The 26127-nt window shown below is 56.5% G+C and overlaps 10 protein-coding genes across 10 annotated transcripts; 5 read left to right on the plus strand and 5 right to left on the minus strand.

Annotated features, from left to right (window-relative positions):
- Positions 1 to 490: 490 nt before the first annotated feature.
- On the minus strand, positions 491 to 2830 carry BGZ61DRAFT_411925 (uncharacterized protein). Its single transcript, XM_046243283.1, has 2 exons — positions 2096 to 2830; positions 491 to 2041 (listed from the first exon to the last, which is right to left on the minus strand). The coding sequence occupies exons 1-2, from the start codon at positions 2522 to 2524 to the stop codon at positions 833 to 835; spliced, it is 1638 nt and encodes a 545-aa protein (XP_046109324.1). The 5' UTR covers positions 2525 to 2830; the 3' UTR covers positions 491 to 832.
- Positions 2831 to 3686: 856 nt separating this feature from the next.
- On the plus strand, positions 3687 to 5100 carry BGZ61DRAFT_342453 (mitochondrial carrier domain-containing protein; the record flags this gene model as incomplete). Its single annotated transcript, XM_046239507.1, has 2 exons — positions 3687 to 3909; positions 3971 to 5100. 2 exons carry the CDS (start codon positions 3687 to 3689, stop codon positions 5098 to 5100), a joined length of 1353 nt encoding a protein of 450 aa, XP_046109325.1.
- A 453-nt stretch (positions 5101 to 5553) lies between these two features.
- BGZ61DRAFT_442710 (WD40-repeat-containing domain protein) lies at positions 5554 to 7071 on the plus strand. Its single transcript, XM_046244778.1, has 5 exons — positions 5554 to 5607; positions 5761 to 6069; positions 6162 to 6261; positions 6365 to 6772; positions 6834 to 7071. The coding sequence occupies exons 2-5, from the start codon at positions 5778 to 5780 to the stop codon at positions 7030 to 7032; spliced, it is 999 nt and encodes a 332-aa protein (XP_046109326.1). The 5' UTR covers positions 5554 to 5607; positions 5761 to 5777; the 3' UTR covers positions 7033 to 7071.
- An 814-nt stretch (positions 7072 to 7885) lies between these two features.
- BGZ61DRAFT_527864 (FRG1-like family-domain-containing protein) lies at positions 7886 to 8775 on the minus strand (the record flags this gene model as incomplete). Its single annotated transcript, XM_046253175.1, has 2 exons — positions 7886 to 8330; positions 8387 to 8775. The coding sequence occupies 2 exons, from the start codon at positions 8773 to 8775 to the stop codon at positions 7886 to 7888; spliced, it is 834 nt and encodes a 277-aa protein (XP_046109327.1).
- Positions 8776 to 9155: 380 nt separating this feature from the next.
- BGZ61DRAFT_342003 (uncharacterized protein) lies at positions 9156 to 10383 on the plus strand (the record flags this gene model as incomplete). Its single annotated transcript, XM_046239475.1, has 3 exons — positions 9156 to 9207; positions 9290 to 9442; positions 9491 to 10383. 3 exons carry the CDS (start codon positions 9156 to 9158, stop codon positions 10381 to 10383), a joined length of 1098 nt encoding a protein of 365 aa, XP_046109328.1.
- Positions 10384 to 10494: 111 nt separating this feature from the next.
- BGZ61DRAFT_442713 (ZIP zinc transporter-domain-containing protein) lies at positions 10495 to 13058 on the minus strand. Its single transcript, XM_046244779.1, has 4 exons — positions 12502 to 13058; positions 11349 to 12371; positions 11191 to 11290; positions 10495 to 11136 (listed from the first exon to the last, which is right to left on the minus strand). The coding sequence occupies exons 1-4, from the start codon at positions 12773 to 12775 to the stop codon at positions 10878 to 10880; spliced, it is 1656 nt and encodes a 551-aa protein (XP_046109329.1). The 5' UTR covers positions 12776 to 13058; the 3' UTR covers positions 10495 to 10877.
- Positions 13059 to 14320: 1262 nt separating this feature from the next.
- BGZ61DRAFT_442715 (thioredoxin-like protein) lies at positions 14321 to 15382 on the plus strand. The gene has a single exon (XM_046244780.1). It carries the CDS (start codon positions 14597 to 14599, stop codon positions 15245 to 15247), a length of 651 nt encoding a protein of 216 aa, XP_046109330.1. The 5' UTR covers positions 14321 to 14596; the 3' UTR covers positions 15248 to 15382.
- A 134-nt stretch (positions 15383 to 15516) lies between these two features.
- On the plus strand, positions 15517 to 16617 carry BGZ61DRAFT_125690 (uncharacterized protein). Its single transcript, XM_046237086.1, has 3 exons — positions 15517 to 15795; positions 15853 to 16011; positions 16133 to 16617. Exons 1-3 carry the CDS (start codon positions 15561 to 15563, stop codon positions 16570 to 16572), a joined length of 834 nt encoding a protein of 277 aa, XP_046109331.1. The 5' UTR covers positions 15517 to 15560; the 3' UTR covers positions 16573 to 16617.
- Positions 16617 to 18642, minus strand: BGZ61DRAFT_125657 (chromate transporter-domain-containing protein). Its single transcript, XM_046237084.1, has 4 exons — positions 18198 to 18642; positions 18066 to 18113; positions 17877 to 17998; positions 16617 to 17811 (listed from the first exon to the last, which is right to left on the minus strand). The coding sequence occupies exons 1-4, from the start codon at positions 18312 to 18314 to the stop codon at positions 16662 to 16664; spliced, it is 1437 nt and encodes a 478-aa protein (XP_046109332.1). The 5' UTR covers positions 18315 to 18642; the 3' UTR covers positions 16617 to 16661.
- Positions 18643 to 19265: 623 nt separating this feature from the next.
- BGZ61DRAFT_125662 (lipase regulator 1) lies at positions 19266 to 22753 on the minus strand. Its single transcript, XM_046237085.1, has 10 exons — positions 22383 to 22753; positions 22271 to 22315; positions 21675 to 22205; positions 21268 to 21615; positions 20934 to 21215; positions 20315 to 20868; positions 19945 to 20253; positions 19766 to 19863; positions 19680 to 19699; positions 19266 to 19607 (listed from the first exon to the last, which is right to left on the minus strand). The coding sequence occupies exons 1-10, from the start codon at positions 22486 to 22488 to the stop codon at positions 19393 to 19395; spliced, it is 2508 nt and encodes an 835-aa protein (XP_046109333.1). The 5' UTR covers positions 22489 to 22753; the 3' UTR covers positions 19266 to 19392.
- Between the last annotated feature and the right edge of the window lie 3374 nt (positions 22754 to 26127).

The raw sequence follows: 26127 nt of genomic DNA on the forward strand, positions 1-26127 counted from the left end.
ATGTGCGGATACCCATATTTTTATTCCATCCTCGGATCTTTGAAGCGTAGGGTTTACGCTTCGCTTCCGATTCTTTGCGCGAACGAGTCGTTTCTGCGAATTGATACCCGGCGAACTGAATCTCCTGATTTGGCGCACCAACGACCGCATCTATAAATATGCATTACTATCAGCGGCCAATGGGCGATAGTACCCAATATTATAAACATAATTCGGCCTACGACTGAGAATACATGTCGGAAGGACCAGCAGGCAGCCAGTCTTGCTGCTGTATCTAATCATCATATACCAGCATGTACATTCTTGACTAACCTGGCTGCATCTATCAGCATACTGCTTTGGCTAGTTAAGAACGTGGGCGTTTGAGGGGCTTGGGTTTCAGCGGCGAGGAGTAGAGTGCTCGGGCCGGTTGTGATTGTGTAAGATATTGGTTTGGGAGGGAATCAGGGGCGAGGATTGGCAAGTGGCATATAAGAGAAGGTTTAGGCAACAAGTAATGATATGAATATATGCAGAAATGTAATCTTTGTTGTATTACAGACGTCTGGGCTGCAACGATTCTACAATGTTTGATACATTGGTGTCTCGTAAGGAAAAGCGGCCGTCACCCATTGGATGTGTAACCCATTCGCGAGATTCGTGTATAATGCCTGGCTCATCAATGCGAGGGACAAGGTAGTTTTGGTGAAGCAGATGGATGTGATCTGTCTATGTCTTTCTATAAGATGCAACTTAGATATACTTTGGCGTCTTTATTCTAACGCCAATCTATTCCGTCATGACGCCTGTCTGGTATTCATCTTGTAGCCGTTGGGATAGTCACTCCTACAACTCACCCTCCAAATCCATAGCTCTTGACCCGACTGAAAAAGAAGGGCTTGTCATTCTTGAGGCCAAACTCCCCCCAATCGTCCGTCAGCTTGTTGTAGCTGTAGAAGCCTCGCCAGTTGAGCTTGTTGTTACGGACACCTTTTCCAGCGCTGCGAAGGGACAGGTCCATACGGTACACGTACTTGGAACCAATGCCTTCAGTCTCGATGAAGACGTCACCCTCAGGGTCGTCCCGGACACCGCCCCGTGAGGCACCGGGGCCCATGGAGGCCGGGTCACGGAGGTCATCGGCGGAGGACAGGCGCCAGCGGCCCCGTAGAGCAAGAGCCATGACGGCATTGGGCAAGTGGGGGTGGGGGGCGGTGCGTTGCGCGTTGAGGTCGTCGCGAGTCAGGTGGTGGACGACGGCGGAGGGCTCATTGGTGGCGAGGAGGCTGATGAGGCTGCCGTCGCGGAAGAAGCGAAGGTAGCGGTAGTAGGTGACGATGTGGATGGGGCTGTCCCAGGTGGTCTGGTTCGTCGAGGCCTGGCCGCTGCGCACGTAGTTGACGGTGCTGATGTAGCAGCCGTTGAAGCGAATGCGCGGCCGTGAGCGGAAGAGATCTTTCCAAGATGGGTAGACGGAGGGCGTCAGGGACTCGGTCAGAGCGAAGCTCTCATCACGACGGCGCTGGGCCAGCTCGGCCGGGCTAATAACAACGCCGTCGACGATCTCGGGGCCTTCCTGCTCCTCCTCGGGCAGCTCGTCCCACTCGATGCCCCTCTCGAAGCGATACAGCATCGCAGAGAAGCCGACCTCGCTGCCCAGGGCGACGCGGCGCCAGATGCGCTGCTCGGAGGCTACCAGGTAGGCGAGGCGCTTGCACACGCGGGCGAGGCGGGCAAAGTCGGCGACGTCGACGATGGCGAGGTCGCGCAGGATGTGGATGAGGATCTCTTCGGGGAGGTCGGCCAGCGGCGAGGGCGGCGGCGGCATGCCCTCGACTGCCGGGGGAGCGGGCTCGATGTTGAGGCCGGCAAAGCTGGCGATGAGGTCGCCAATGGACTGCGGTTGAGGTCCGGGGGTGGCATCAGGGGCGGCTTGCGATGGTGATGTGATGGCGGTTGTGGCGGTTGTGGTGTTAGTGATGGTGGATGGGCCGGGAGGAGTTGCTGGCTTGGCCTTGGGGTGGTGTTTCTCCCGGTATATTCGGTCCACGCCATTGTCTAGCTGCAGCGACGTTAGCATTGAGTTCAAATGTCAACATTGGAGAGAGGTTCATACTCGGTAGGCCTTGCGATAGAGCTTCAGGCTATCACCCATGCTGCCCTGGGCCTCCTTGGCCATGGCCTCCTCATAGTGATCAAGGGCTGAGACGAGCTTCTTCCGAGACGAGGCGCCGTTCACATCGTGCACAGGCCGAGTCGCGGACGGGGGCTCATCAAATGATTGGGTCTGGACGTAGTCGTCTTCATTCTCATCGACGGTCGCAACCGGCTTTGTTGGCGGCGCTGAGACGGAGACGGACGGGCCGCGACGGCGAGACGGGCCGACGGCTGAGCCCGCGGGGCGTGGGGCGTCATGACGACTCTGAGACTGAGGCTCATGATCATGAGTCTGGTGTTGGAGATCTGAGATCCATTGCTGGCGGAACGACTCGAGTTCCGAGTTGAGTCCGCCCTTGTTGGCGGAGGATGACGGGGATGAGGACATTGTGAGGAGAGATTAGGTATATCCGATAGGTCCGAAAAGCCGGGATTGCGGGGAGAGGCGACGGGACGATTGCGATTTCTACAGCGAGTTCATGATTACGTAGGAGGGACAGGAGGTATTTAGCTGGTGCGCGATGGAGGATATTGAAGGACGGCGAGGCGGTAAAGGAAAGTTAAGAATGTTGCCGTTCGAGTCAGATGGAGACAAGTTACTACAGCATGTCAAGGTTGAGGAGTGATGCAAGGTTGGAGACGGATGGCGGGGATTGGTTGATGGAGGGGGAACTAGGATGAGGACGCCTCCACTGGGCGGCGGGTGTTGATCCGGAGAGAGCGTCGATGATGTCGCCAACTCGCCGGGAAGAGTCAGACGGGGGGAGTATGTAGGTAAACCGTATTGAATGGAAGGGGGGGGGGATTGGAATGCAACGTAAATAACGGGGTGCATTAGTTGCATCCGTTGCATTCCTCCGTCATCACCGTTCGACTGAAGCTGCATTATCTGATCTTCACCGGCCCTCTACCAACCAATCACAACACTTCATACCATCACGCCCGGAAAGCCGCGGCTCTTCCCCAAAGCCAAGCAGGCACAGGCCGCCCCAACGCCACCGAGAGAACCAACGAAATTTGCCGCCGACGCTCCGACCCCGGTGCGCTGGAAATGCGGGCGATGTCGCTGAACTGAAAAAAACGTGAACCACGACAAAAGACCGAAGGCGAAGGGAATCCACCCTGAAAACGCAGCTACGACGTGGATTGTTTGACGACAGCCAATCTCAACCCGTAGATTTGTGGTGGATTCGATTCACCTCAGGTCTTGTTTCTTTTCCCAGCCCACAAAAACACGATAGTAGCCGACCGACCGATCGCCCGACTCCGACCGGCCTCGGTGCTTTGGCTGAAGGCGCTAACTTGGAGACTTCGCAACGATCGACGGCCGAATCGAAACTTGTCCATCGGCGCTCTCGCTCTCTCGCCGTGATTTGTGACTCGCGCAGCCCTCGGGACGCCGCCACCGTTTGTCATCGTCATCGACCATCGACGCCATCCGCTGCAGCCCGTTCATTCTTCCACCGCTATCAATCGTGGCTTTCGCTCGGAAAATCCATCTTCTGAGCTGCCTCGTCCTCTGCTACCCACCCCTCCACCAGCCGGATACCATGAGTCGCAACGTGCATCGCTCCGGTGGCCTCGATAGCAACCACCACAACCATCCCAACGCCGACGACGAGTTCACCCTCGCCAACATGGTCGACGCCAAGAGACCCAGCGGCGGCGGCAACTCGAAAGCACCGGCCCCCGCCAATGACGATATCGTCGACATCACAGCTCCCCAGAAGATGATCTCGGCCATGTCGGGCAGTCTGTTGACCTCGCTGCTTGGTACGTCCATGTTGATATTCCAGCATCTAGATTGCGACCTGCTAACACTCTCTTCCTCCAGTCACTCCCCTCGACGTCGTCCGCGTCCGCCTCCAGTCCCAAACCGCCGTCCCCCGACCGACCGTCGATTTCTCCAAGCTCGCCCTCACCACCACCTCTCTCACCCCCGCCCAAACCGCCGAGCTCGGCGTCACCTCATGCTGCCGCGAGGTCTTCTTCGCCGGTGGCAATGCTGACTTCTGCCTCGCCGCGCCCCGGATCGAAGGCATATCTCCCGCGCCTCCGCCCGCCGAATGCGCCGTCGAAGAGGTGCAGCGTCGCACTTTTAGCACCACTATCGATGGTCTCCGCAAGATTGCCCGCAACGAGGGCGTTACCACTCTCTGGAGAGGCCTGTCGCCCACCCTCGTCATGGCCGTCCCCGCCAATATCATCTACTTTACCGGCTATGACTGGCTGCGATACAATGCCAGCAGCCCCTTTGCGCACTTCTCTGATGCCTCCGCTCCCCTCACTGCCGGATCGGCCGCTCGTATCCTCGCAGCGACAGCCGTGGGTCCCATCGAGCTCGTCCGTACACGAATGCAAGCGGCCTCGGGAACTGGGACTTCCAACCACCTGGTCCAGACTTTCAAGGGTGTCAAGGATATGGTGGGCACCCAAGGATATACAGCCCTCTGGAGAGGTTTGACGTTGACGCTCTGGCGAGATGTGCCCTTTTCGGGTCTCTACTGGCTGGGATACGAGTCAATACGGTCGAGGCTCACCGATCTACGGGAGCAGCGTCAGGGACATGTGCTGTCAGTCGACGACGACCTCTCAGAGGCAAGGCGGAGGTCACAAAGCCACGAAAACCACACCGAGACCTTTGTGGATAGTTTTGCTGCCGGAGCCCTGTCTGGTACCTTTGCGTCCATCGTAACAACACCGTTCGACGTTGGCAAGACACGAACGCAGATCTACCAGAACGAGGCTTCCGGCGCGGCGGTGGCTGAGGAGCGCAATATGATGCGCCTCCTCTGGCACATCTTCAAGACGGAGGGCATCCCCGGCCTGTGGAAGGGATGGATTCCCCGGACGCTCAAGGTGGCACCTGCGTGCGCCATCATGATCAGCAGCTACGAAGTCGGCAAGCGGGCGTTCCGCGGCGTTAACGAGCGCAAGCGACTTCGACAAGACGGTCAGCAATGACCTGTACCAACAAAGTAAAATACATAAAGAAGCCAAAAAAGAAGCAAGATGGAGAAAAGACCTGGTGGATTTGCATAAACCCGGCGTTTTGAGGAACCCCGACTTGGAGGTTTGGCGGCGAGGGCGACTCTCTTCTTTACAGCCCCTTGACTGTTGCGAGCGTTAGACCAGGCGTATGACACTGTACAACTCAGATAGACGAAATAATTTGTAAGAATACGAGAGAAGAATCAAACTCAGCGGACACGATCCCCTTTCTATGAATCGTCTGATACATGCGCTTATGTGTGATTGTTTTGTATTCTTTCTGTCTGCGGGCGTAGCTGAGTGAGGCGTCGTCGAGCTGGGAGGTGGGTAGTTGGGGATATTCAGTTAACGAGGCCAATCGCAAGTCTCGACTTTCAAGTGGGGGTGAATATCCGGTTGGACTTTGGGTTGGGTTGACTCTGCATTCACAAACTGCGCATGCGAGGATTTGTTAAGTGACGATTAGGCAATAGATTTAGTGTAAGTCTCTGCAACCTGTTTCGTCTTGTTCCTGGAGAGAGGTATATATCCCATGCTGGCCACCGCTCTCCATCCTAAATATCGGCATGGACGCCATCTCAAAACTTTTCTACACCCTTCACAACCGACAAACTGACAACCCACACCACGCAGCACACAACTAAACCACAATGTACTCCCTCACCTGCGCCGACGGCCTCCACTTCGGCCGCGACGTCTACGTGCTCGACGTGCACCGCACATCCGCCGGCCTCGCCGCCATCGCCTCGGACCAGTCGCTCGCGCTGCTCGACGCCGCGCGCCTGTCGCAGGGCCCCGTGCGCCGCCTGCAGACCGACCACGGCAACCTGACGACGCTGCGCGTCTTTGATGCTAATGCTGCGCTCGTGTGCACCGCCGGCGAGAGCGGCACCGTGGCCGTGTGGGATCTGCGGCAGGGCGGGCGCGTGGCGCAGTTTCAAGGTGAGTTGCCGGAGTGAGATGATGGCATGGCGTCGGTGTAAGTGAGGCTTGTCATGATGAGGACGCGGTGGCTGATGAGAGTGCGCGTGAAGCCAGCGAGTCGCCTATTCTGTCCATGGCCTGCAGTGCCGATACCAAGACGATTGCCGTGGGCACTGAGTTGCAAAACCACACGGCTTCCATCTTCCTCTGGTACGTCATGACATCTTGCGTGAAGCATCGCCCTCTTATACCCGTCAACACCACACCCCAGCACCACCCAACCACTCACGCCCACCTCCTAACAACCCCCCAGGGACGTCCGCTCCAACCCCTCGGCCAGAGCGCACTACCAAGAAGTGCACAGCGACGACGTGACGGACCTCGCCTTCAACCCGAGCAACGCGGCGCTGCTCATGTCGGGCTCGACCGACGGCCTGGTCAACGTCTACGACACGCGCATCGCCGACGAGGACGACCTGACGCTGCAGACGTGCAACCACGACGCCTCGGTCCACCGCGCCGCGTGGCTGACGCCCACCGAGATGGCCGCGCTGTCGCACGACGAGCGGTGCGCGCTGTACGACGTCGCCGAGGAGCGCACCACCGGCGACGCCACGCAGGACTTTGGCGACTTGCGCACCGTGCTGGACTGCCAGTACGTTGCCGACGTGACGCCCAAGTTGGACGGAAGCGGCGCTATCCTCGGTGCCGGATCTCAGGAGTAAGCCGTCTCCCTCACTGAACCCCGAAGCGCAGAAACAAGAAATACTAACACCCGCCAGCCGCCAAATGTTCGAGCTCGTCTTCCTCGCCAAGAACCCCAACGGCCAAGGCTGGGCCCTGGACCGGGACAACAGCGTCGGGCTGCCCGGCGCGCACGGGGAGGAGATTGTGCGGTCGTTCTGCTTCTTCGACGAGGAGCACGTGGTGTTTACGGCGGGCGAGGATGGCAACGTCAAGGCGTGGAGGCCGAGCACTTAATTTAGATTGGGTTATGAGTAAACAAAAGGATATGAAGAACATGAATCTGTGTGTTTGCGTGTGTTCATGTGCGTGTGCGTCAAAGTGTATAAGTGGTAGTGTAGTGTGAATGGGTGCGCCACAACACCACACTCAGCCTCCATCACCACCACCACCACCACGAGCCTCACCCCAACCACAGCCAGCAGCATGAGAAATATACACAGAACTCACACTGCAGCACGCAAATGAAGCTCAAAACCGACCAAAAAATAACAGGCAAGGTCCATAGCCCAGCCTCTATCCAACGATGCCCCCAAGACAAAAAAGGACCAGCAAAAAAGAGAAGCTACTAGTGACGTCGAACTGAGGACCTACGGTCCCCTGTCAAAGCTTGGGCGCACCCCCGCCCCATCTCGGCCAGCACACTCCGAGTCCTGAAGGATGGAAGAGGGCTGTGTTGTTTGGATCTATAAGGCTTCCTCGGTCTGTTTGCTGGTTGGTGGGAGGTGGCGGGATTGGCGGGAGTTGGCGCGAGGTGGCAGGCAGCTGTTAGCTGGGAACTAAACCGCGTGCCAGCTGTCAGGGGAAATTCCGTCAGTCCGGGCCGTCAATAGGTCATTAAGGTGGTGGCCACCGTCATGCGGGAACACACACTCACCAGTTCATTGTTCTCCAGCTTGTGCCCCGTCACGTGTCGGGGTCTCTCTGTACAATTGCTCCCTCGAGTTTGGAAGCTTTGTTTTCACTCCTTGTCCATGATATCTTCTCACCCTCACCCTCACCCTCACCCTCGCTCTCTTGACTTGTGTTTCCCTTGTATACCCATCTTGCCTCACAAATTGTCACTACCAACCTCTCACAGGCACTCCACTCAACCATACTTGTCATGCTTCCCCTTGACCTTCAACTCCAGCAACCGCTCGTGATAGTCTCCCTCCTTCCTCGCCCTCTTTAGCTTCCGCACCTCGTCCTCTTCCAGTCTCCGCCCCACCGCATCTTCGAGTTCCCGTCGGCTGATACGCGCCAGCGCCTTTTCTTCCTTGGACGCTCGAAGTCTCGGCTTGAACCGCGCCTGCATTCGGATCCGGAACGTTGTGTTGAAAGAGATGGCGTCGCCGTCACCTCGCACCTCGGCGCCCGCTGCGCCGCCGGCCTTGGCGGACGTCGTCGGCTTAATGGTCAGGAACGTGTCGCGCAGCGTCTGGATCTGGAAGGTCCCCGGCGTGTCGGATGTGGGGATCATGTTGAAGGACTCGAGCGGCGAGACAGCTTCGGACATGGCTGAAAGCAACCCGATCTTGTCGCAGGAAAGATATCTATCGTGTATCATGTCAGCCCAGTTCGGTTCATCCACATTAAAACACAAACACACCTTCCATGATGGCCCTTGAGCCGAAAGCTGTCCGTTCCTGACACCTTATTCGCAACCCAAACCTGGCGCACATCATGCGGTTCGGCCGTGGAAGGGTTCGCGTCGACAATGTTCTCAATTGGCAGCGCAAACACCTTGCCGCTCGGGTCGCACGCCAGCGCCGACGGCGTGTCAGTGGGGAGGACGATCATGACAGGTCCGACGACATCCATCAGTCCCTCGGCCGACACCCAGCTGTCGTCATTATCGGGCTCGTCGGCGCCGGGGTTCTGCTTCTGCACCTGCGCGTCTTGCGCCTCGGAGTCGGCGTCGCGGGGCGGCTTGTCGGCGTCGGCGCGCTTGCGCTTCTTGACCTTTTTGTCGCCCTTGAAGGAGAGCGGCTTGACCATTGTCGAACGAGTTGAGAGTTGAGACCCGTTGTCGTTGGAGATGATGGTGGAAAACCGTCCTCGGTTGGCGTCGGTCAACAGTCGTCGGTTCAAGGTCGCATGCCGTGCTCGACGCTTGAGGCTCTGTTGGCAAGGGCACTGAAGTCCGCCCCGGGAGACGGCGAGCTCCACACGGAAGGATCACCGTTCGGGAAGGTGATTGGTTATGTAATCTCCCCTCCCCCCGCAACATGCGCTCGTCCAACCACGGGATCCTCAATTCCAAGAAGAGATAAAGAGACGACAGCCCAGATAATGCGTGTCATTTTCTCATTAATCCAGTCGCCTTTCTTGAGTCTCCTGTATTTACATATATTCAATTACATAAAACCCTCGCCAACATGACTTCTCAGGCACAAGCCGTCACCGTGTCGCTCCATGACCTCAAAGAAGGTACGTACCACCAGACGTCATGCCTCACTCACCATGTCTTGAAGGATTTACGACTTACACCCCATTTACTTCCAACACACAGGCAAAATTCCTTTCGAAACCCTTCAAGAAGCATTCGGCCCCAACTCTCTCGGCATCTTGGTCATCAAAGATGTGCCCCAGGACTTCCCCCAGCTGAGACACCAAGCCCTCTCCTACGCCTCATACCTCGGCAACCTGCCCAAGGACGAACTCGGTATGTTCCCTTCCAGCCTCTTACTGTCTCTTACTCACACTTGCACAGACAAACTCGAAAACTCCCACGCCAAATACCTCACCGGTTGGTCTCTCGGCAAAGAAACGCTCAAAAATGGGCAGGTCGACACCTTCAAGGGCTCCTACTACGCCAACTGCGCCTTCTACATCGACCCGTCCCTCGAGTGCGCCGCCCCAACCGACGCCTTCAGCCCAGAAACATTCCCTGAGTACCTGTCGCCTAACATCTGGCCGCCAGAGTCTGTCCTGCCTGGCTTCAAGCCCGGCGTTACGGATCTGTGTCGCCTGATTATCGACGTCGGCGTCCTCGTCGCCCGCGCTTGCGACCGCTTCGCCGAACAGGACATTCCGGGATATCCCAAAGGCTACTTGGAGCACGTCGTTAGTTCGTCCAGCACCACCAAGGCCCGCCTGCTACACTACTACCCGCAGGACGTCGACCCCGCTGCCGGCGTTGACGCTGATGAAGATGACTGGTGTGCCACGCATCTTGATCACGGCTGTCTGACCGGTCTTACGTCCGCCATGTTCATCGATGAACACGACACCAGCCCGGCCGTTCCCTCCTCTGCAGCACCGGGGCAATCCCTCCCCCTCCTAAACGAACTCGCCGCGTCTCCAGACCCCTCCGCCGGCCTGTACATCAAGTCCCGTTCCGGCGAGACTTTCCAGGTCAAGATCCCGCGCGACTGCATCGCCTTCCAGACGGGCGAGGCGCTTGAACGCATCACGGCTGGCCGCTTCAAGGCCGTCCCTCATTTTGTCCGGGGTGTGCGTGCTAGTGTTAGTGGTGGAAGGATTGCTAGGAACACGCTTGCTGTCTTTACCCAGCCTAACTTGGGCGAGGAGGTGGACATTGAGCAGCATCTCACCTTTGGAGAGTTTGCGAGGGGCATTGTTTCCAAGAATACCGTTTCATGATGGGGTAAAAAATTACAATGATGATAGAAATGATAACCATTACCGAAACGAATGCATGTCACTATGAAAGCTATGGGGGATGCTGAAGGTGTATCGCTATTGCTCCAGCAATAATCGTTTGTATAAAATGAGCGTCAATTTGCTAGTTGTAGATAGCTATCTATGTGTGAAATATCAAGCTTGATGCAACACATATTGGAAATGTCGTTACATAAAGTGAAGAAGATGTAAAATATTCTTCAGACCCTTCGCATTGTGTTGCGAGAGGGAGCGCGCGGTGGAGGGGTAACCTGGGTAGGTTTGCAGAAAGGGTCGGTCCAGATCAGCAGAGGCGGATCCGGATCCGACGATAGAAGAGAAGAAGAAGGCTCCTATATCAAGATCAAAGCCATGTGCTCGGCCATCAAGTAACTGGTATGTCCACATCGGCAGGCCTCATGTACAGCGTTTGCCAGGCAGTAGGCGTTAATTCAGACCCATTGGCGGCATGGCACCTAAGCCCATGCACCGACAAGGCTCATGAAAAAGGCACCAAAGAAGACGAGGAGGCAGGCGTAGACTCGCTTCTTTCCACGGAGAACACGCCAGCTCTCATCGCTCAAGAAATCCTCCGAGAGCAGCTCGACCAGAGAAGCAAAGGTAAGCAGACCGGCGGAGATGGCGTTCATCACTCCCACCATGATCAAGCCCACTTCAGAGCCGGGGCTGTAGAGGGTGTGAGTAGCCAGACCGAGAGCTTGGCCAAGGGGAGTTCTATTGACATGAGCAATTGCCTAATTATGGGGCGGACGAAGGGTGAATACTTACGTGCAGCCGTATGCAAGTGCCATGAACCAGGGTTGCATCTTGCCCTTCGGCCACTTGATGCTCGCAATTCGAGAACCGAGTGCTAGACCTTCGAAAGTCTCTGTGACAAGGGGTCAGTAATCACTTCAACGGCAGCAATAACTAGCTGTCTAACTTACGATGAAAGACAATGGCAATGAGGAGAATGATGAATTCGTTCCCAGTCGATACACTTAGAGCCATCCCAATGAAGACACTGTGGAACAGAATACCAAGCTCGAGAAGGACGCATTGAAGAAGCTCCTTACGCTGCTTCTGCTCTGGAGTCAAAATCACATGCACGCTCTCAAGGCTTGTCTCCTCGAAACTCTGCTTTCGTCGCGGCTGAGTGCTATCCTCCTGGCCGCCAGTCTCGTTTCCATCGGCAACCTCCGGCATCTCCCGGTTGTTCAAGTTGGTCAAGCCGTGACCGATGCTCGAGGCCCGGCCGCGGAGGGGGCCCATGTCGCGGACTGGAAGCATACCGACACTCCCCATGCAGCCACCGTGGTTGCGAGGTTCGTCGTCGGAGGGGGCATCACCCGAGGAAGGGCCCATCTGGTTGGTAGGAAGGTGCCGGGAAGGATGAAAGACCATCTCGATAATGGTGACGAAGAAAATAGCCGCCAGGGCAATGGCACCAGGAATCGCAGGATAGTCGCTAGTCCAAAAGCCGCCCAGGCACGCGTCGCCCAGGGAAATAAAGGCTGTGGGAAGCAAGTGGACGAAGGCCGTGGCGATGAGGACGCCAGTACCGAAGTGACGGACGGCAAAAAAGAAACGGTTTGGAATTCTCAGACCCGGGAATTTGACAGCCAAGATGGGAAAGGCGCAAGCAAGTGTCGATACACACAAGATGATGAACAAAGCCGCGACATGGAGCCCGGTGTTGTAATCATTCTTGTTTACGCCCCCAGCATCGCAGGTGGACCTCTTACGGAGGGGAGAGGCTTGGACTGGGGGCAAGGATCGCTGAACGAGAGGCGACGAGACGGCAACGGGATTGGGAGAATTCCAAGACGAGATAATCGAAGAAACAACAAGAACAGAGAGAACCCAGGCGGCCCAGCTCCAGACGCGAGAGAGACACGACGGGGCCGTGCCTCGGGAAAGACGGTCATGGTCATCACCACCATCAACCGTCTTCAGACACGAGGACAATCCTAGAGTCAGAGTAAGTGGACATGCCTTCAAGTGGTTTATTATAAGAGGTGGACATGTGACTCGAAGGATGTGTGGGGTAAGAGGATATAAGTGGTTGGAGAAGAAGGGAGAAAAAAAGGGAGAAAATACCTGCAGAGCGGGACAGTCGTCTCGCATCTGCCAGCTCTCCGTGGCTGGGCTCAGGAGGTTGGATCCCCAGATGATTCTTTTCATCACCAGTGCCTAGCGATCCTCCGCTACAGCCTCCGCTGCCATCATCTTGGTCGGCGTCAACATGCTCGCGGAGGTTGGCGATGCCGTTAAGATCCTGACGCGTCGTCTGGGCGGCGGCCAGGGGCGAAGGGCTCTGGTTCCAAGACAGATGCCTGAAGACGAATTCGTCTGCTTTGGAGAGACAGATCATTCTGGTTGATGGGGCCGGGAACGGGCACCCGCTGGTGACGCTGATGGATCGACGTGTGGATGAGTGGTGGTTGGACCGAGTGAAACCGAATTGGAGCTGGTATGAGACGCGAATTCACCAAGTGACAACTAAATCTCAATCGCAATTGCAATTGAGGGTGCAGTGGGGATGATGTTTCGTCGAAAGCGCTGCAGTCGTCAATGGTTGCGATGACAGATTTAAGGATCAGCGTTAAGGTTAAAACCACCTTTTTGGCTTTGCACCCTGATCGAACACCGTTAGTAGTCGGCTATGCCAGGAGGCAAGACCAGGAGGCGGGCGGTGCGCCACCGAAAAAGGAAAGAAGCCAGGTTCGGACCACCGCAACCCCGGTTTCGCCCGCGTGATCCTGATCCGCGAGTTGCACATGAAAAGTACCCTCCCCCGTCGTACCTGCCTCCGCATTCTCCCTCGCCCGCATGAGCAGCGGCTTGCAGGAGGTACAGCGGCAGGCGGTACCCTGGCGCTTGCCTTCGGGACCCGGTGTGTGTTCGTACCCCCCAAGCTCAGCTGCAGTGCCGCCCGGGAATCAACCCCGGACGGTGCCCGCATCGGAGGTCCGTCGACGGATTTTCCCACCTGATGACCTCCTCAGTGACTAAAAGGTTGGCCATGGTCTCATCGAATTGCGGCTGGGTTCGCGGGGCTCCCAGCACCAATTTGCCAGGGCCCAGCACTCGCTAGCAGCACCTGTGCGGATCCGGGAGCACCTTGACGGGCTGGCAGGGAACTAGAAGTGCTTCTAGACTCCTGGAGATGCAAGTACGGGACCGAGGACGTGTAGACGCGGCGCGCACGAATATCGGACGGCATCGGTGGTGCCCACTACCAACCGACATGGCGTATATCGGACGGGTTCCGAGAAGCAAGCTTGCTGCTTGGCTGCATTCCATGTCTCACGTCCCGCTAGCATTGTAGGTCAGAGACTGGCCGCACTGCATGTTGAGCCTGGGCATTGGGCTTGGACGGACTCGGTGAGATGGCTGGGCGGGCTGACAAGATCTTGGCGAGAAGATGTTCTTCCTTTCCCTCCTCTCTTAGACTAGACTATGTAGGATTGCATGTTATCACATCTGCAGGTGCTGCAGTTTGGTCATCTCAGCCCGGATGTAGTTGATCCGGCGTCGGCATCTCTGCCGTCCGTCTCACACCGTAGATACCGCGCCACATCAGTGGCCAGAGGATGGGAATGGTTGCGGGGGAGCATCTCGCAGCGAATTCATGTACTGGGATTATTTTAAGTTTCAAGTGCAACCTTGTCGGTGTGCGTTTCTCTGTCTCAAACATACACCTGCGTACCTAGCAATACGAAGCACACGATAAGGGTCCCCCTCTCGCCTTATCGTGGTTAGTAATGCCCCATCCTGACAGCTCGCCGACAGCCCGGCGAGGTGGTGAACTGTGTCGTGATTCCACGTGAAGCTGACATCATTGCTTTATCCACGGGGTAAGCTCCCATTCCAGCATCGTTCGTTGGATAGTGCTCTGCTTGGTAATTGATAGTAGCATTTGTCTCCTACGGAAGCTGTGCTCTTAATGCTATAAATGTAATAAAACATAATATGTTGATGTCCGTTTATAATATGCCCGATTTGTCGACATCATCTGCAGCTTCGTTTCCCCGCTGATACTGGCTGTGCCACCATCCTGACTGTACCCCTCAACACCACAAACTCACATTGTGAGAGATTTGACAGCTGACACATCAACGCCAACATCTACATCCATCACAAACAAACCCGCGTCAAAAGTACACGTCAGAAACAAATCAAGTCACACGCAATGGCTCTCCCTCCCAAGTTCGCCGGCCACAAGCTCGAGTTCGCCGCTCCGCCCGCCGCCGCCTCGGCCGTCGCCCACACGACGCACACGGCCGAGCTCTACCTGGACTACTGCTGCCCCTTCTCCGCCAAGATCTTCCGCACGCTCACCAGCGCCGTGGTCCCCGCCATCAAGGCCAACCCCAAGTGGGCGGCGGGCATCGCCTTCGTCTTCCGCCAGCAGATCCAGCCGTGGCACCCGTCGTCGACGCTGATGCACGAGGCCGCGCTGGCCGTGCTGCGCATCGCCCCAGAGCGCTTCTGGGAGTTCAGCGGCGTGCTGTTTGACGAGCAGGCGGCCTTCTTCGACGTCAACGTCGTCAACGAGACGCGCAACGATACGTACCGTCGCCTCGCCAAGGTGGCCGCCAAGGTCGGCGTCGACGAGGATGAGGTCTACCGCCTGCTGGTCATCCCCGACAAGCCGGGTGCGGACGGAGCGCTGAATGCGGGGAACCAGGTCACCGTCGACGTCAAGCTCGTCACCAAGATGAACCGGTTGATTGGCGTCCACGTTACGCCTACTGTTGTGTATGACGGTGTTGTGCAGGACATCAGTTCTGGGTGGACGCTTGAGCAGTGGACCGAGTGGCTCGATAAGAATGTTGTCTAGAGGCATTGTGTCAACACAGCTATGTACTTGATCGAATCAGATACAAGCAGCGTAATCGTCTGCCATCAGTCTCTTCGTCAATGTCTTATCGTAATTCAATTGTGAAAATACCACGCAAAAATTCAAGTTCAGTCGTTCCATTGCCTTGCAGCACCGCGAAAGCGGCTGTGTCAATCTGTAAAACACCACGTGCCAATCACACCCCCTCACACAGGGCTGCATCGCGTCCCTAAGCCGCGTCCCTCATGACTTTTTTTAGCATCACTTCCCGACAACGCTCCAACCCCAGACCACTATAATCAACTTACAAGCAATGTTTTCATTCCGAACAATTATCCCCCGGCTGCGGCCAATCCAATTGACCCCCCTGTCCCCAAGCTCCCCCCTCTCAGCATCCCTCTGCCGCACCCTCCGCAGCTCCCTGCAGAAATCTCTCCAGCAGCAGCCCCGGCGATGGTACGCACTGCCCGTACCCAAGACGCCGTCCCGGGTTGAGCAGGAGCTTAAAAGGCAAGCTCGAGCAGCTTCTAAGAATGGAAAGGAGTATGGTATGACGTACCCCGTCCCTGGGTTGAATTGATCTCAAAGACTGACAATTTCTGCAGCGCTTCCTGAGCGGCTGATCATCTATCATGCCGGCACCGGACGGACCACGTTTCTGGCCATGGTCAAAGTCACGACTCTATTCATCGGATGCTTTTTCTGTTTTGTCGTTGCGCCGGGTTATATCAAAGCCGAAAAGCCCGTGTGGGAAACAGCTGGTAGTATGTTCTATCATGACTCTCTCAGTCACTCTCCCTCTCACCTTCGAATACATGAGGACCATCATGAACTGAACAACACACACCTTAAACCTCAAACCGACTAACACCTCCTCTCACGTAGTCGCCCTCTGCGGAATCATCCCCATCCTGTTCGTCGCCTCCGTCACCTCCCCCTTCGTCACCCACATACACATCCACCTCCCGGCCTACGCCCGCGCCTCCCAGCCCATCCTCGAGCGCTTCGTCCGCACGCTGCCGCCCAACACCCAGCTCACCCTCACCACCATGAGCTTCATCGCCAAGCCCCGCTACAGCTCCCTGCAGGCTGGCGACCTCGCCCCCACCCGCCGTCGTTTCGGCCTCGTCAACTTGGTCCGCGACACCGACGCCGAGAACGCTAAGCGCAGCTGGTACATGTTCCGCGCCGTCGGCAAGTTCTACGTCCAGGAGAAGGGCCCCGTTAGGAGGGTCCGCTACGAGAAGAAGAAGAAGGACCAGGTCGATGGCTGGATCTGGGATGCTATCAAGGAGAGGCTCGACAAGAAGGCCGGCCCTGCCTAACCAACACTACATCTTTCACATATACAACAACTAATCATCTCCACATCCAACATCTCACCTCACCCTTCCCAGCCGCGAAATCATCACACTCAAGCAGTCACCACACCATACCAAATCATCCCCATAACACCTCCAAGAACAATGGAAACCGGCGGGCTAGCTCCCATCCACATCCCCCCAAAGAAACTCGTCGCCGTCGTCACCACCCACCATGGCTCAACCGCCAAGCTCGTCCCGTTGCGGTATCCCTCGTCGATGTACCCAATCTGCCACAACCGGTACACGGCTGTGTATATGAGTCCAACTGCCGCCGCGTTCACGCCCCTCAGCGCCGCCTTAACCCATCGCCACCCGCGGATTGCGCTCCACAACCCCATTGTTCCGTGGACCAGAATCATCCCCGGCGCGAAGATGCCGACAAACGCGAGAATCGCCCCGGCGGCAGAACTGTATCCGCCGTTGATGGCCGTCAGGCTGCCGAGGTACACAGCGAAGTTGAAGTTGGGGCCCGGGAACGCCTGGATCAGGGCCAGGCCGATGAGGAAGTCTCGCGGGCTCACCCAGCCCTCGGCGACGACGTACTCCCGCAAAAGGGGGATGACTACGGGGCCGCCGCCGAAGATGATGGTTCCCGCCAGGTACATGTTGGCGAAGAGGCTGTAGAGGAGTGGCAGGTCGGGAAGCGTCCCGCGCAGGACCATGACCACGAGGAAGCTCGTAAAGAAGGCTACGATGAGGGCAAGACCCAGCTTCCACGACATGACATTGAGACGTCGGCCAGCTGGGATGACACGGGGCTCGTCCTCGGCGGATGCCGTGTTGGAATCTTGCACCTCAGTCGACGAGCCCGCCACCGCTGGCTGCCGCGTCTGCATTTCTATCCCCGACTCCTCCTCAACCGTCTGCCTCTGTCGATTGATCATCGCCAACACTTTCTTAACCGGGCCATGTAACCACCGATAATCATGCACCACCGTGGCCAGGCCAGAAAGCACCATCAGAGCCGGAAAGTACCACATCGCATTGTACATCAGCCCCGCCGAAGCACTCAGGAACACAATGACACGCGTCATACGGTCCGTGATGGCCTTTTCCGACAGCTGCACCGCCGCAAGCAGGATAACCCCCACCGTTGCGGCGTTGAGGCCGGAGAGCAGCGCGTAGACCTGGCGCGGGAGCGTCTCGCCGATGCTGGATACGCCGACGGAAAGGCCGTACATGCCAATGGCGCCGGGAAGACTATGCTGTAGCTTAGCTCTTTGCCTTGTACAATATTAGAGAAGTGCTGAATGCGAAAAATGTACCTCCAGATGAAGAAACCCATGAGCGCAGAGAGAAAGCCGTCGTGGATGAGGTTGATGCAATAATGCATCTTGGTGCTTGCCGGCCCTGAAAGCGCCTGGCACACGCTAAAGAGTTCTTGATACTGTTTTATCGTTAAGCAACCATTCCAGCAAGACAGTCATTCTGCATATCTGGTCGTTGCAACTCACCACTTGTTCATCTAACCACCGCAGTCTAACCGCAAATTTGTCATAAAACTGCCGAGAATCAGTTACAACCACACCGATACCCACTGCCGCACTGCAAGGACCAGAAACGGCCACAGCAATGCGAGTACATACAATCTTGAAGTGCACCGGCGGCCCGCCAAACGACGTAAAGCCCATGTGCCAGTTCTGCCGCACCGTGCTCCCCAGTCTCTCGACGGGGACGCACCCGCGCTCTGTTCCCAGCACCATGATCCAATAAGCCGCAGTGCTTGGTTACAAGCAACGAGGAGAGATAGACGGTCTAGGTTGCAGTGAATGTAGTAAGGGAAAAATGGCAAAGAAGGCAAGGGCAGAAACTGAAGGTTACATGTTCTGACTCATTAGTCTACCCCGGTCGGTTAGCTTGCTGCCAGTCCAGCTCACCGATGCCACACGTGGGCACTTGGCGCGGGGAGCAAGAGAGACGTATCCGATGGCGTTCTTTCACCTTGGATTTAATTAAGCTTAATTACCAGCAGCCTATCAAGACACTAACAAGGCGACCTAGCGAATTGCGCCATACATACTGAAGTTGCGCAACCAACGTGAAGCCCCCGTGTTACCTTCAAAGCTCCTCCCTAGCCTCTCTTAATTTCATTCCTCACATACATAATACTTCCAAGCTGGACATTGTTCGAGTGAGTTCTGGTCAAAATATCACACCAAGACGTAAAAACATTGCAGACAAATAAAAGAGTCGATATTATGCAAGTCCCCCACCCCTGGAAACACAAGACGCCAAACATGCGCTGCCCCCTTATTTGCTTCCAACGCCTCCAAAGGACCACTCAATTGGTTCCTTTGGACAAGAGAAAAGGCCGTCATCGCCTTGCCTTGCCTTGCCAACCACCCAAATCAATGCGTACGTATATAGTAATACATCCATCCATCCAAGGACAAAGACTCCAAGTCGTCATTGCAAGCCCAAACAAAAAAAAAACGCCTTCGGTCGTAGCTCGTCACATATTCCTTTTCAACCCACACCTAGCAGCCGCCATCCCTACACCTGGGAAGCGCCTTTTCATCTCCCTGTAGCTGCTCTCTTCCCCCACGCCAGTCGCCATAGCTACACGAATAGCCACTTCGGAGGGTCCCCGGAAATATGCACCATGCAAATTGCTGATCACTCCACACCAGAAACCGCCATTAGACCAAAATATACACCGAAAATACGGTCACCCTTCTCTCATCCATGTTGTGCCTGGACGGCTGTTAGAGTCAACCACTTTCCCCTGGCATTGCCCTGCAACCCAGTTTGTGGCTAGTTTATGAGGTCAAATTAATAGCCTCAATGACGCTTCATAACCGGTCCGCCCTCGTAGTCCCAAGCCCGCTTGAGACCACCTTCGTAGACACTAGCAACGGACTCTTGCCACATGGCTGGAGTCACAAAGCTCGTCACGGGTGCGGCCGAGTACTGCGACGGAGAAAGCTGCTGTGAGCCAGTCGGTAAGGAACCATGGACTGCTTGGATATCCTGGAGTGTCGAAACCTCGGGTGCACCTGCCGAAGACGCAACGTTTAGAGAGCTGGCTTGTGAAGGGGTGGAGCTGGGCTGTGTTTGTGCGGGCGTACCAAATGTCGTATTCCATTGTCTAATAGTCGAGTTAGCACTGAAAGCACAGGTGCAGGCGACTCGCGCATAGGAGATGGTTACTTACTCAAAAATTCGCGAAGGGTTCCACCCAGGTTGGTCCGAAAGTGGCATGCTCTGTGCCATGCCCGGGCCCTGGGTTCCTTGCGACATCATAACGAGTGACTGTACAGCTGGAGAGTCACTCTTGCTGTCCACAGGGCCGGCAGAGATGGGAGGTGTGATGGGGTGACTGGTATAACTGACTTGTTGAGTGCTATGTGTGTCCAAGGCTTGATCCATGGATCCCGTTCGATGAACTGCCGGTCGGTATCCCTGAGTGACCTGGGGCGGACTTGAATGGGTTGATGGGTGAGGGCTTCCGTAGGGGAAAGTTGGTTTCAGCACAAAGGACTTTCTCGGATCAGCCGAGAAGGCTTCCCGGAGAGCATTGATCTGCTTCTCCAACTCGGGCATCTCCCAGGCATCCATTACTTTCTCTAGGATCCGCATGTGTCGGGTAAAAAACTCTCGAGCATCGTTGTTCAAGTCCGGGTCAGGCGAGACGATTGCCACCTACGTGAATTTGGGTTAGTTCCGCATAAACACCCCAGAAGAAAAGAAAACCAGCTCCTACCAAGTGAATGACAATGCAAGATAATCCAGCATAGACAACGAAACTGTAGCCACGTTGCATACACTGGAGGCCCGTGAGACCAAATGTGTTGATGGTGGCTTCCTGTAGACGACAGAGCGCCTTGGCAGAGTTGTAGCAGATCATCATGTGGCGTTTCCACTGCCCATCAGGAGCGTTGGGATCCAAGAATGACAACTGTGGCCGGTGGAAGAGGATCAGAGTGAGATAGTAGTAGGCGTGCATGTTGCCCAAGAAGTGAGACGGAACCCACGGAGGGGAGCCATCCGCTGGGAAGGTTATAGCCAGGTCGGGGGGCAGTTCTGTCAGCCACGAGTTGAATGACTGGCTCAGCTGCTGGAATTCAGGGTCGATTCCCCAATCCTTGCGCTTCCGAAGGCGGGCGTAGACTTTGCTCATACTAGACACGCCTCGTACCACTCGAGCAAAGTACGTAAAATGCCGGCACACATGAAATTCGCTTTCCTCGCACTCAGGGAGATGCCTTGGCACATTAAAGTCGACCGAGTCGGCGTGAACTGACAGGTCGTGTCGGCCTTGGGGCGTGTTAGTCTTTGTCGCATTGGATCTGCCGGGGTTTGTTTGTGTTAGGGGAACGCACCTTGGGGAGTTCCAACCATGACCTCGCAAGTAAAGACGACTTGCCAGATCCGAGTCCTGAGAAGGCACTCTTCCGAGTTGAACTCGCAAGGTTTGCCTGCTTGGTGGTCTTCGTAATGCTCATCCAGCTCCAGATCCTTGCCAATCTGAACGCATTGCACAACGGTCATCCAAGAACGGTAGTAGTATCCTCGCTTCGGGGCTGCCTCTCGCGCCTTGAGAATCATCAACAGAGCTTGGAGAGTGCTCAATCGCGGAACATCCATGAACGAATCCGCGTGTCCTATCAAAGTAAGTATATATCCATCGCGTTTAAGCAGGGACTATGCACGTACTCGTAGCAAGGGCGAGCCACTGCTGGCCCTCAGTTGGGTCCTCGGCCAGCCGGCCACCGATGGCAAACAAAGCTTCGAGAATCAAGGGAGATATCGATTCCCTGTCTGTATTCCATTGTTGATAGAATATTGTTTTGCACAGAACTGGGACATAGGCGTGAACGTGGGTAAAGTAAAGGTCGAAATAATGGAGTGCCGTTTCGTCATCGGGCATCAACTCCGGAGGAATACGAATCTTTAGACCGGGAGCAGGCATCATCGGCGGCAACGCGCTTTTGTAGTCATCTGATTCCTCAATAACTGGCTCTTCCCCACGTCGGAAAGATGCCTTATTCCTCAAATATGGCGCTGCGCAAGGGTGGTTAGTCGGGTCTGAACCTCAAGGGCAAGCCACGGAGGCATCTTACCTGTTCCTGCCTCATTCACCTTCAGAGTCCCGAGTAAGTCGGCGAGGTCTTGATGTTGATAATCGCCGGGGGAAGAATATGCTTCCGGGGAGGATTCCTGGCGATGCGAGTGCGGGTGCTGCATCGGCGGGGTGGGAAATACATTCTGAGCAGCATACGAGTGATCAATCATGTTCACTGGAGGCTGTACATTGGCATATGACATGCCGCCTTGCTGCTGATTCGCATCATAGGGAACTGTCTGGTATGCGCCGGCGTTTGCGTCGGGATATTGCTGCGCTGCGTACATGGAGGAGCCAGGCGACTTGTTGGCCGTGTGCATGACCTGCTGCTGCATGGACATCTGCTGGAAGTGATCGGAGGGGTTCATCTGGGGCTGGTCATAAGTCGTCGAGTCAGTGGCACCGTCGTAGCCATTTGGGCGCACGCAATGCAGCTTGAGTCTGATGCAGGCGGAGCATGGCCATGTGTTGGTCGTCGCAGCGTCGCATTTGATCTTCCGTCTCCGGCAGCCCTCGCAGGCTCTCATAACTAGAAGGAAGTTGTTAGTCACGGGGGCGTGCGCGATCAAGACAGGCAAATCGATAGAGCCGTACCCTTCAACCGCTTGTGACGGTTGTGCTCGTCGACAAAGACATAGTCTATGATGAGGGGTCAGTGGTTAGGTTTACAACGAGGCGGGGTCCAATTCGCAGTGGGATGGCGCACTCTTCTGTGTCTCGCGCTGAGCATACTGCTGCGGCGCAAAGCTAAAGGAATTCATCTGCGAGTTCTGGGGCAGGATGCGACGGACGGAGGCGTCGTTTTCGGACATGGTGGGCGACGCGGTGGTGAGGTCACAGCCTCCGGAGGGTCAGACGTTGGGGGTGCTGGCTGCCAACATCAAGTCGGCGCGCGACGTATCGAGACCAGGCGGTGGCGGGACCAAAGGTTAAAGAGTCGAACAAGATTCGGAAGCTCCGATGTCGCGGCAGAGTGAGAAAAGCAACGACGTCAGCCGCGCGAGGTTCGTGGGAGGAAAAGAACACTTTTCAGTCGGCGTGGCGAAAAGTGGCGAGTGACAACGATAGATGGCGACGGCGACGGAGACGGGGATTTGACGACACAGCAGAGCAGCTCCTGTGCAACAGACGGGAGACGGGACGAGAGCTATGCGGACTGCGGATCGGTGCGCGTAGGAGGCGGTCCAGGCTTATTATGGACAGGTCAGGGAGCGCGGGGCGGCAGGCGAGTTGAGTAGGCGAGCTGAGTGGGCGAGTTGGGTGGTGAGCGTGCTGTAGGATGGTCTTAAAGCTGAAGCTGCAGGGCTCAGTAGAACAGTAGCCTGCTTCCAGTGGCTCTAGCCTCAAGCTCTCAGAGACGGGAAGGCGACGAAGACAGGGGACTTAGGCTTGGGGCATGCCAGGCATGGGAGGCATGGGAGGCATGGGATGGGGCATGGGGTGTCGCTGGAGTCCTGTCCCTGGAGTCCTGACCCTTGGCGTGTGTGGCCTTGGCCTTGACCTTGAACCCGGGCCTGGCCCTGGCGTTTTTGGGGGGGCGGCGGAAGGTTTTGCGCTTGGGATTTTTGGGGATCACAACAGGGCCGACAACAGGGGCGTCGACAGGGTGCGATGTGGTAGGGTGTAGGGTGATGCAAGTGAGGAAAAACGGCGGCGCGTGTGTGGGCGTCAGAACGTGGAAGATGGGGCGGCCGAGTGGATGGCCGAGTGGGTGGCTGCCCAGGTGGTGGCCCAGGTGGCTGTCCAGGTGGTGTCTGGTGGGAGCACCACTCCACTGTTCCACTGTTCCACTGTTCCACTAGGCCACTGTTCCAGTTGCCAGAGGGTGCGTTGCAGCCGTTGCAGGGCGCTGCAGGCTGGCAGCTGCGGCGAGGGTGCCAAAGTGCGCGGAGAACGGACGAGGTGGCGGGTTGGTTTGCGGGTTTGCGGGTTTACGGCTTTGCGAGTTTGTGGAGGGTGGCGGTGGTGCGGTCGATGCGATGAGATGATGATCGAGGCCGACAGCCGGCAGCTTTGCGAATGAGGTGGAGTGATGATCGATGCCGTGTACAATGGCGGATGGATGGGCCGGAAGGGGACTTGTCATACCCGTACTTAGAAAATGCCCGTCTTTCCGTCCAAGTACTATGTAGAAGAAGCAGAACAAACGCCAAGATCGGTACGATCACGAACTAGAGGTCGACCTGAGGATACGTACCAAGCCCAGCTCTTGGCCTCGCGGTACCGTGTACGTCAAGTCAGCCCCAGAGATACCTTACGGCATGGCATGGCATGGCACACCCAGCGCGTCTAGCAGCCTGCTTGCCCGGTGTCTTGTCGGCGGCCCTGCGCGCAAGAGCCAAGGTGTGGACTGTGGATGAAACGGGTGTGTCGGGGGTGTGTGTTGTGAGGTGACGACGATTTATCCCTCGACTTGAATCAGTGAGTAGGGCCTTTTTTAGTGACGGAGGGGGCGTGGATTCGACTGTGGGTATGGATGTGGATATGGGATATCATCGACGTGGGAGACCGCCTTCTGGGCGTGGGACATTCTGGAAAAGGGCCATATAAGCGTGGATATGGAAGACGACGGCGTTAAGCCACTCCTGTCGTGTCTTGCACAACGCCGGGTACGCGTACGGCATCAAGTCGGACGTCCGAATCGATAGACAGACAGAGAAGAATCAAGTGCAATTTACGAGAGCTGGAACCAGCGGACGGAGCGAGAGCCGTGGCCGATATTGAAGGACGCGGGTCATGGCGACGTACGGAGTACCGTACCAAGTACACAAAGCACCGAGACCCCAACTCCGTACCTGCCTTCCCAAAGCGTGGCCAAAAGAAATGCACTTCCTGGGTCACCTGCATATCTCTTCAAACTCGGGGCTTCGTAATCACGGTAGCTGGTCGGCAAAGAAGGAAGGTACTGGAGGGAACCCCCTCCTGCAAGTCTGCAAGGCTCTCAAACGCGGGTGCGTCGCTGGGCTGCTTGCAGGCTTGCAGGCTGCACCTTGACCACCTGCAGTTGGGTTGGGGATACCTACAGCTTTGTGCGACAACCCACTTGGGCGGTGCGCTGCAGGGCTCAACCAGAAGCCCAAGCTCAGGCCAAGGAATGGCGAGCGGTTGGTTCCATGCCACAGCAGCCGTACGTACACGTACATACGGAGTATACCAGGAAACCCGCCGCTGCCTCCCTTTCGCATTCCCACGTAGCACAGAGCTAAGGTAGGCAGGCGACGGGAGGAATGGTTGGTCTGCACGCAGTCCAGGTAGGCAATTGATTAGGCCGGTCAACGAGGTGCGCTATCTCGCTTTTCCCACCCAGCCCATCCGCCTGCACCGCGCTGCATCTACAGTGGAGGTCGGCGGTGAGGTATGTACGATGAGGCTCCAAGGACCAGGCGCCGTCATCTCGTAATGGGCCCAAGGCTGTGGGTTAGGTTATTCGCCGGGTGAATGGACTCCTGATTACTTATTACGTACCTATCTATAGTTGTGTAAGAGAGGGAAATACTACGTAGTAGATGACCAAGAAGATCGTCCAGGCCAAGCAAGCAACCGCGCTGACCGCTCGCTGGCATTGCGTCCCTGTTGTCTCCTTCACCTTCCTCACTGCTCTAGCCTGACAAGCACAGGAGTTGCACCATGGCAAGATGGGCTTCGCTCAGGTCCACCGCGCCCTCGAGCCCGATCAGGAGGCGTCGTGTCACCAGCACCCGCGGTAGGGTAGGTACTTATGTTGAGAGAGGTGCGCACGCTGGTCCGCATCCTGTCTTGGACTCCGGGGGGGCTTCCGTCTACCGCGCCAGTGTGGATTGATGTCTTTGGTCGCCTCGGGAGGAGTTTAAGGCGACGTTCCACCAGCATATGTCCACTAGCATATGCCCGTTGACGACAGAACGGCACTCGCAGGCGACCACCACGCCACCCACCGCCACCGCCCCCGGGACTCTTGGCTCGCTGTCCCCATCCCTCCCGTAGTCGTCTCGAGCATTAGCCTCGTCCTAGTATGTGTGTTCCTCTGGCAGACAGGGCCTCTCCACCTGCTTCACTAGGCTCGCCTGGGTCAAGGCACTCAGCCCGGCACCTTGCCGACTGCGTGCTTCAGTGGAGTTGCCACCGAACAACAGGGGACAAGCCGCTCCACAGTGCGTCCCAGGTCGCTGCGCACCGTCGTATATCGACGGGTGTTATTGGGTTCATGGAGTGAACTCCACCGCTTTCGACCTCCTGGATTCGACTAGGCAGGTTTTCGTAGAAAGTAAGTGCCTTTGAAGATCAATGACAGATGGACGAACAAGTGCGGTGCGGCGGACTCCGGACCTACATACAATGCCAGCCACAGCCACAACACGGACCTCACCGGCATCCGGGCCACGGTTTCTAAGAAACTTCGGCCACCTGATACTGAAGTAAAAACCAGCTGATTCGCCCATTTAATCGAGGCATTGGCATTCGTACAGATAAGT

Source organism: Ilyonectria robusta (genome assembly GCF_021365365.1).
Source record: "Ilyonectria robusta strain PMI_751 chromosome Unknown BGZ61scaffold_3, whole genome shotgun sequence".
Taxonomy (NCBI): Eukaryota; Fungi; Ascomycota; class Sordariomycetes; order Hypocreales; family Nectriaceae; genus Ilyonectria; species Ilyonectria robusta.

Bases quoted from the DNA above. Each gene is read 5' to 3' on its own strand.
- BGZ61DRAFT_411925 (XM_046243283.1), bottom strand. From the start codon at position 2,524: ATGTCCTCATCCCCGTCATCCTCCGCCAACAAGGGCGGACTCAACTCG. The intron at 2,042-2,095 runs GTATGAACCTCT...ACGTCGCTGCAG, and splicing joins TCTATCGCAAGGCCTACCGA to CTAGACAATGGCGTGGACCG.
- BGZ61DRAFT_442710 (XM_046244778.1), top strand. From the start codon at position 5,778: ATGTACTCCCTCACCTGCGCCGACGGCCTCCACTTCGGCCGCGACGTC. The intron at 6,262-6,364 runs GTACGTCATGAC...ACAACCCCCCAG, and splicing joins ACGGCTTCCATCTTCCTCTG to GGACGTCCGCTCCAACCCCT. The intron at 6,773-6,833 runs GTAAGCCGTCTC...AACACCCGCCAG, and splicing joins CTCGGTGCCGGATCTCAGGA to CCGCCAAATGTTCGAGCTCG.
- BGZ61DRAFT_442713 (XM_046244779.1), bottom strand. From the start codon at position 12,775: ATGATCTGTCTCTCCAAAGCAGACGAATTCGTCTTCAGGCATCTGTCT. The intron at 12,372-12,501 runs GTATTTTCTCCC...CTCTGACTCTAG, and splicing joins ACGACTGTCCCGCTCTGCAG to GATTGTCCTCGTGTCTGAAG. The intron at 11,291-11,348 runs GTAAGTTAGACA...CCCTTGTCACAG, and splicing joins CATTGCCATTGTCTTTCATC to AGACTTTCGAAGGTCTAGCA.
- BGZ61DRAFT_442715 (XM_046244780.1), top strand. From the start codon at position 14,597: ATGGCTCTCCCTCCCAAGTTCGCCGGCCACAAGCTCGAGTTCGCCGCT.
- BGZ61DRAFT_125690 (XM_046237086.1), top strand. From the start codon at position 15,561: ATGTTTTCATTCCGAACAATTATCCCCCGGCTGCGGCCAATCCAATTG. The intron at 15,796-15,852 runs GTATGACGTACC...CAATTTCTGCAG, and splicing joins TAAGAATGGAAAGGAGTATG to CGCTTCCTGAGCGGCTGATC. The intron at 16,012-16,132 runs GTATGTTCTATC...CCTCTCACGTAG, and splicing joins CGTGTGGGAAACAGCTGGTA to TCGCCCTCTGCGGAATCATC.
- BGZ61DRAFT_125657 (XM_046237084.1), bottom strand. From the start codon at position 18,314: ATGGTGCTGGGAACAGAGCGCGGGTGCGTCCCCGTCGAGAGACTGGGG. The intron at 18,114-18,197 runs GTATGTACTCGC...GATTCTCGGCAG, and splicing joins CGCCGGTGCACTTCAAGATT to TTTTATGACAAATTTGCGGT. The intron at 17,999-18,065 runs GTGAGTTGCAAC...ACGATAAAACAG, and splicing joins GGTGGTTAGATGAACAAGTG to TATCAAGAACTCTTTAGCGT.
- BGZ61DRAFT_125662 (XM_046237085.1), bottom strand. From the start codon at position 22,488: ATGTCCGAAAACGACGCCTCCGTCCGTCGCATCCTGCCCCAGAACTCG. The intron at 19,864-19,944 runs GTCAGTTATACC...CCAGCTGTACAG, and splicing joins ACACACATAGCACTCAACAA to TCACTCGTTATGATGTCGCA. The intron at 19,700-19,765 runs GTAAGTAACCAT...CTCGACTATTAG, and splicing joins AACCCTTCGCGAATTTTTGA to ACAATGGAATACGACATTTG.